Here is an 8,375-nt window from a genome sequence, read left to right as displayed (position 1 = left end):
GGGTGTGGGAGTGTGGGGTGGGACAACCAATTGATTGTTTACTCTTAATTGGGGTTCAGATAAGAGGAATATGTAACAGGTCTCCTGATAAAAAATTACAAGTATTCCTTATGCACATACAAGCAGATTCATAACCGTAGGTTTTGACAAATGTGCATTCTGGGGCAAGGTGGGCTCAAATTAGTTCTGCATTAGAAGATTCAACATTTTGCAAGATGTGTCTGATGCACATACTTTGGATTTTCTAGCGAAGTCGATCATGGAGAGCAGATCAGTACAAAAATTCAGAAGATTCACAGTAAGCAAAAAAAATGCAAAAATATATTGCATTAGAAGAAATGTGTCTGCAACTGTTTGGAGGAAGATAATGTTCCACACAAGGACATCAACTTTAATGAGGAAAATCTTGATCCAAAAATAACCTCAGCTCATCAAAGAGGAATCTATTTGTAGAAACTACTACATCATAAAGGATGGCAATGTTGGAAAACAAAGAAAGAAAAAACCAGCAGCTTAGTTTCACTCACATTTAGTGACCATAGACCGTTTGAGGGTTATTTCCTAATTACCGCACAGCTGCTGACCATATACCACAATGCTGCTCATTGACCAAACTGCAGTTGTTGAGAATAACCAACTAGCTTTCTGAAGAGGGGTATAAGACCGATCAAAGCAATCTGAAAGTGTTCTGAACTATTCAAACGAATACTAACTTGCCCAGAACCCCTGTTATTCAAATTTGCCCGAGCAATAAGGTTTGCCGCACGTCCTAGTGGTATTTGAGACTGTACATTGCATCCAATTGCAAGATCTCCATGCCAATCCATAATAGAAAGTCCAAGAGTCGTCAATAAACGACCCAGAGGATAATCCTTATCTCTCAAGGTTGCCTCCAGACTGCCTCCATAAGCCACATCACCACGACCAGTCATTGCACCCCCAGTCATAACCAACCGGAACCGTTTATTAACAATCAATTTGTCTTCAACCTTCACTCCCGCTGATAAGGCATCACCCAGGAGAGTAACTGAGAGACCAGCTGCTGTCTTGTTGTGTCTGAAGTTGCTAAATCTTGTCTCACTGCGTAAAGTATATGCCATGTCTTTTCCAACAGTCTGCATGTCAAAACCTAATGAAGTTGCTTTCCCTTCCCCATGCTTGACAGAACCAGCTAATTCCATCTGGACGTTAGCTTCTTTCTTATCCTTCGTAACCTGACCAGAAAAGGACAAGGGTATTTTGTCTTTAACCACAAATAATCTTTCTACATTTATACCCTCGTAGCCAACATCATGATCCCAACCATGAGTTTCTAGAACTGGCCTCACAAACCACTGGTTAGAGGAATCCAGAAAGCGGTATCTGTGAGTGGGATTGTCTGAATCAAATGAAGTTGGCAAGGCCAAATCAGGCATCGGAACTGGCACAGATGCAGCTCCTCCACTTTCTTCTTCAGCACTCTCATTGTACTCATTTGGCAAATCCTTAGCAGAAGCTGCCATTTTCTTTAATAATTTACGCCGCTTTCTCTCCTCCTTCAGCTGTTTCTTCATAAAAAGCTTCTCTCTATATTCTAGCTCATCAAAATAGGCCTTCTTCTGTGCTCTACTCAACTTGGCCAGTTGAGCCTTTGTCAAATGCTTGAATGGTGGCAATTCATCATAATCTGTCTCTTCATCAGAATCTGATGCCTCGTCCAAGTCCTCATCAAGACCATCCTCATCATCGCCAAATTGCTCCTCAGGCAGTTTCAACTGGGGCCTCGATTGGAGAAGGGATGACAAGAGGAATGGTAAAGGTGGTACCCTAGATCGAGTTGCGAAAGGCCTTCCTGGTGGGTTATCTTGCAAATTTAGAAGTGTGTTTGCCTCGGCCAGAATCTTTGATGCAAAGGAGAGCAATAACAAATGTGGTTTCCAGACTTGGCCATTTGGCAAGACTCTCTGCCCAGCCCTGTTTGTTCTGCATTCAGAGTGATTCTCCACTAATGAAACAGGGTTCATGAGTCGCATGTCCCCCGCCGCTTGACGAATTGCTTGCTGAACCACATGGGTACGCTGAGTTACAAACATCTCATAACTTGAAGCAGTACCATTCGGACCATCAGGAGGTGCAGAAGCTGCATGGGTCAAAACTACAATTGCATTGAACCAAATAGATGGTCCGAATATCTCTGTAATTGTTCGCAAAAGTGGCATATCACCAAAATCCCTGCTTTGCATGTCCAATCTATCAAGATACAAAATAATATCTGGAGGTGTCTTCTTGATGAAACGTTTAACAGAATGCAAGGTCTTCTCATTTTGACGTTGATCTGACCAGGAAGGTAGAAGGCCGGGTGTATCAATCACCCGTACCTTGATCCCCTGAACCATTCCAACCACATCCTGAACCTTCTTAGTACCCATGTCAAATGCATCAGTGCTGAACATGACTTCATCAAATATTGAATTGATGGTTGCACTTTTACCAACTCCTGTCTTTCCAATAACCATGATTGTGCACGAAAAATCAAGGGCTTCCTGCCCAGCTGCCTCAAGCTGCTCAGCCATTGCACTAGCTGTGTCAAAGCTGAAGGCACCAGCACGAGTTGTGTTTCTCCCTCGCAGCTGTTCAGCTAACCCTAGCCTGTATAGGACCTGAGCAACAACAACATTGTGGGGAGTCTGACCAAGTCGATGAGCAAGACGCAGGAACTTCACCCGGATCATCTGGAGTTTTTCACGAGTTTCATCGTTCTCCTCAGCCTCACCATTCATAGGGTCTTCAACAAGTTGAGATGGACGCACAGGTATAGATCCATTTGCTCGAGACTGTTGCAGTGCACGATGAGTAGCTCCCAACAGTGGAGCACTTCCAAGGCCAGCAGGACGAGTTGGAAGAGGAGGATTTGTGGAACTTCCAGCAGATGAACCAACATTTCGTGCAGACTCAATTTCTGGTCCTCTGTTCTCAACCTTTTTGGTTTCCTGAAAAGCAGGCTCCTCCACCACAGTAAGGCCAGATGAACCTTCTTTGATATTTCTGTCAACAAACTGAGGCTGAGAATCTTGTATATCTTTTTCCTCTGGTTCAGCTGCATCAGCTTTAACAGTATCAGATTCTTTCACAGAGAGTGGGATTTCAACTTCTCGAGCTCCAGTCTCCTTGAGAGAAGGATCTTGTTCAGTTGAAGAGTTCTTCAATTGCACTCTCTGGTGATGCTCGCCTTCCCCAGCCAAGTTTGCAGAAGGTTCCCCTAACTCACCACTTTCACTGTCTTCATGCACAATCAATTCATCAGGTTCATCTCCATGAGAAGGCCCAACCACATCAGACTCCAACTGTCCGACTTGCACAGCATCTGCTTTTTCATGAAGAACATGTGATTCCTCCAAACTCATGTCAGCAAAATCCCCATTTTCAGGTGTCTCAGTAATTAGATCACTCCTCTTTTCTGCCTCAGTCCCATCCCTAGAAGGTTCTGTATCTCTATCAGCCAGAGTATCTGAAACCTCCCTCAACTCAGCTTCTGAAACACCAACTGAAACGCCACCATCAAACCTATTTGATTCCACAGGCAAAACTTCCTTGTCATCACATACCACACTGCCACTTTCGTCTGCCGGCCTAATCTCATCAAACCTATTTGATTCCACCGGCAAAACTTCCTTGTCATCACATACCACACTGCCAGTTTCGTCTGCAGAGCTAATCTCATCAACAGGCTCTGCCAAAACCAAACCTGTGGTCATTTTCTCAACAGCGAGCTGCTGTTCCCCCTCCTGAGACTGATCATTGCCCATATTGACAACATTTTCTTCATTACCAACCAAACCGAAACTGTCCAACTCATCTGATACCTCAGGCAAACTTTCCTCGGCACTACCTTCCACTTTGGCATATCCATCTGCGACTCCAACCTCATCAACAGTGTCATTACATTCATTGCGTGGAAGCCCAATAGACTCTTCAAAATTTTCCGTCTCATGGTTCCCGTTGGGGATTACATTCCCTCCCAAAGAACCAGAATCTCCAGTCTCAATTACATGTACCTCCCCATTAACAACTTGCTCCGCATCAAGATTTAAAGGTGACTCCAGCGAATGGATTTCTTCTGGAGCCTCCACAAAAACTTCCCCTTCAGAATCCTTCGATTCATGATGCCCATGAACAACCCTATCTTCCACTTTAATATTAAGAGTCCCGTCTTCGGCTGCCACGGTTTCTCCAAAATGAGGTTCACCATCGGTAGCAACCCCATTTTCCATCACTCTTCTCTGAAAGTAGCTTCAAAACCCTATGATCACCTGAACAAGTAAACAACTTCTCAATAAAAACTACAGATGCATGGATATCAAAAACCCTAGAATAAAACATACGACCAGCAAGAACCCCTCCATCAACAAATGTACCACCAATTCACATATACAAAAAATAATTCAAAATTCCACAAAATCTAAAAATCTTAATACAGATTTTGACCATTCAAAGGAAAACAATAAAAGAGCAACATAAGTTCAAGGTCTAAAACCATACAGGTCTACGAATTCCATTTTATACATTTCTTTCCGGTGTTATTAGCTTTTCATTTCTAGGGTTTTCAAGGAGTGATAAAAGGTTTCTGCAGGAACTGAAAGCGAACGAAATAAATGCAATTAATATAATAATCGAAGAAAGGTAGACCTAACCTGGTTAGATAGAGAAGAACCAGAGTGCTCCGCTTGTTAGAGCCACAGAAATGGGAGAAGAGAGAGAGTGAAGGGGGTGAAAGAAAAGGAGATTAAAGTTTTTATTTTCTTCGCAATCGAAGGCGGATCTTCTGAGAGTTCCTTTTAGCTTTCTCTACTTCTCTCTCTACCTATCCGGCTAATCCGCCAACCTTGTGAAAGGCCATCGATACATCACCTGCGGATAAGAGTCACAAGATCTCAACAATAGCAGAAATGAATATATAGGACCTATCGACAACTAATGAAGCTCGTGGTTTAGATCGGACGGTTCGTGTTTGCTGCTTCCCTTAAAATTCTCCCTCGGAGCCTCCACATTCCACCTACGCTAGGTTTTGATTTGATCTTCCTACCAAATAAAAAATAAAAAAATTTGATCTTTTCCTCTTGAATCGTTCTGTATGAAACACCTACCCAATTTTCAACTTTACACGTATACCATCAGACCCATTGGGCCGAATCAAAACCCATATGAATTTATTGAATTATGTTTCGGGTTGAGGTTTTGTGAGACCGAAATCAAATCCCATCAACACTGATAAGATGTTAAACCAAACTTTAAAAATCAGTTCGAAACCAATATAATCCAATAAGGAACCGAAATCCATTAAGTTGAATTATGTGTCAGGTTGTTGTTGTCTCCATCATCGTTGCTTGCTAGTGTTTTATCTTTATCACAAATTACTTCTTCTTTTTCTTCTATTCTGATGGTGGTGATCATGGTTGCCTTATGTTGCTTTAGCAGTGATTACAGTGACAATTGATGTCATGTATTAATCTTCTCAATTTGTTAATCTGGTATTGAACCGTACCAAATTATATTGATTGTATCAATTGATACTAGTTTAATATAGTGTATTTTTCATGTATAATTTCTATAGCATGTCATACATGCGCACTCTAATATCAATACATATAAGGTGTATTGATGGCAATATAAAGTTTTGAAGATTCATTACAAATAGATTGACACAACTACAAAAGGAAAGATGTCAAATACATAGAAGTAAATGATATGAGTTTTATTGTAAAAAATTGACATGTGATCAATCTAGATTTTAAACGGTAGTCTTCTTATTCAACGATTTAATTTATCAAATCATCATTCCATGTGACAATATAATTGATATATAGAAGATTTCATGGGAGGATTGCCACAAAAAACTAGCAAAAACTTCTAAAAAAAACCATTGAATGGAATGGAGGGAAAAGAAGTGGTTACCTTGTATTGACTCTCCTTCTCTAATTTAGAAAACCGTTGAATGGAATGGAAGGAAAAGATGTTACCTTGTATGGACATACCTTCTCTAATCAATTAGATTTTTCGAAAGATTTTGGTTCTAATATCAGTTTTCTTCCCCAGTAAGTAATACAGAGTGGGGCCTACTTGTCATAAATGTTATGCTTCACTGTCAATGTAGTAGATAACTAGACATTGCTAATGAAATGTGCAAACTTGGTGGACTTGCACTACTCACTTTTCTTTCTCTAGGCATGATTTTCTCCCACAAGGCAGTTTATAATTAGTTGGGGTTTAAATTTCAATGAATGTGGGATCTACCGTTTTTACCCACTTTTGAGCTCAGTCAACTTGATATCAAAACGAATAAACAAAAGTGGTTAGAGACCCACGATGGGTTCGAATGATTGAAAAAAATTAGGAAGCAATTTTCCTTCATCCACATTGAAGGGTGAGGTTTCGATAGTGTAAATAAGGTGTTATCGATTTCATACATTAAAGAGTGAAGCGTTTAGGGTTAGATATTATCGATTTCAATATGTGTACTTTTCTTTAACCAATGATGCATTAAAAACATTTTTCAAAAAATTATGTAAATTATGTAATACATGGTGGGTCACCTAAGCAAGTTAGGGTTAGATATTTGACAGTGATGAATAAAGGGTCTTTTCTTTTTATTAAATGACATGTCATGTAACATGACATAAATGCTAATGTTAAAATTCAATAACTTCTTTTTACTTTCCTCAAATTATAGATATCTCAGACTCCTAGTAACTCATCTATGGGTTGCCTAGATGTTAGGGTGAATTGGGGATTGTATGAATAGGCACATAGTTTCATGTTCAATTCATATGGAAGTAATCTGCTAGCTTCATTCACTGTTAAGTCCCACACTCCCACAATGGAGTAACGAAAAACACATTAGTGTGTGACCCTTATTGAACTCTACGCGTAGCATCAATGGCCAATATTTTGTTGTTTTTCGGTTATTGATTAACGTGACAACTCCATCTGAGCCCAAACATTTCATTTTGTGCATCTAGTTGAAGTTAGGGCCTTGGGGGCTCAATGGATTTTGGCTGGACTAATGCATCCCAAAATTTGAACCTCATTATATGTATGTGGCATATCTGCTTGCTGTTTGGTCCAGAGTCCAAACTCAATTTTTGATATGGATGGTCTTGGACCTTACACACCAAAAATAGAATCAACACATTAACACCAAGTTTTTTTTTGGGTTCAAGTTCAAGGCCCTATTGGTCATTACATGATAGACTCACATAGGGGACAAGTACAAACCCACGGAGGAGTCAACAGCGTCCTAATGTCGCACTTGTTGAAAAACAAATAAATTAGTCCAAATCAAGCACCAATGCAACTAGATGAGTGGGGTGCATTAACATGCTTGTTAGCAAGCTTGACTTGAACAAAGGTGGAGAATTATATCAGCTTTTGAGGCTTCAATCTCAATTTTCTTGTTAATAAATGTTTAAAACTTCCTACTTGGCCTGTGTAGTTGGTTTAATAGCGATATAATACAACTACCTATATTTTTCCAAATTGCGTAGATGTAATAACATTTTCATAATTTTTTAAGGATTGTTGAATGGTAATAGGACTTTTATAATTTTTGGTTATGGTGGCTTGGGTTTTAATGATGTTTATGTAATCATTTGAGTTAATTATGATGATAATGGCATTTTTGTAAATATTGGAAACAATGTTAAAAAATTGTTATGGAATAGGTTTTACCAAATGCCATTGTCGGTTTTTTTTTTTTTTTGTAGTTTTGGAAGCAATTATGGAATATGTTTTACCAAATGCCATTGTTCTTTTATAGTTGTGGATCCAATTTTGGAATTGGTTTACAAAATGCTAATCTAGAGCCAAAGAACACAGTTCTAGAACAAAACAGAAAAAATGATTCTGTCTAAAGAATTTCCATAGCAGAAACGTTATCAAAGACAACTTTAGTAATGTTACTTTGAAGTATTTTTATTGTTAGTTTATTATTTTTGAACAATAAAATAATAGAAATATGTTTGTTAGCTATTGTTGGAAAATCAGGTTTTTTGATTCGACTTGACTTGCCCTCTTCGAAGGTCTAGAGACTTGGGGGAGTTGAGCTTGGTCAAGACGAGTCATGTATTATCCAAAAGCAGCTTGAGCTGACAAGGGAGTTGTAGCCCTAATGAACAATTTGGTTGAATAATTCGCGAATTATTCGGCCGAACAATATTTTTTCGAATTAAATCAAAAATTCTGACCGAATCCGAATTAAAAATAAAATTCGGTAAAAAACTCGCTTTTTGAATTTAAAACACGAATAATTATGGCCGAACCGAATTAAACCGAATTATTCAGTCCACTTAAACAGTAAAAAAAAAAACAAAAAAAACAAACAAACAAACAAACAAAATGTC

The 8,375-nt window shown here is 39.1% G+C and overlaps 1 protein-coding gene across 2 annotated transcripts in view; it reads right to left on the bottom strand.

Annotated features, from left to right (window-relative positions):
- LOC122079214 (translocase of chloroplast 120, chloroplastic-like) overlaps positions 1-4,917 on the bottom strand; it is a 6,352-nt gene extending 1,435 nt beyond the window's left edge. The window contains exons 1-2 of one of the 2 annotated variants that reach the window (XR_006140361.1): positions 4,671-4,917; positions 528-4,289 (exon numbers count right to left, since the gene is read on the bottom strand). Coding sequence is in view for 1 of the 2 variants with exons in the window: in XM_042645479.1 (XP_042501413.1) it covers positions 603-4,250 (3,648 nt within the window). In the remaining variant the exon portion in view is untranslated. Of the gene's footprint in view, positions 1-299; positions 4,290-4,670 lie in introns of those variants that run through there. The other variant, XM_042645479.1, reaches the window with a different exon arrangement.
- Between the last annotated feature and the right edge of the window lie 3,458 nt (positions 4,918-8,375).

This window comes from Macadamia integrifolia, chromosome 5 (assembly GCF_013358625.1).
Source record: "Macadamia integrifolia cultivar HAES 741 chromosome 5, SCU_Mint_v3, whole genome shotgun sequence".
Taxonomy (NCBI): Eukaryota; Viridiplantae; Streptophyta; class Magnoliopsida; order Proteales; family Proteaceae; genus Macadamia; species Macadamia integrifolia.
This window is presented reverse-complemented; position numbering and strand designations above follow the sequence as displayed.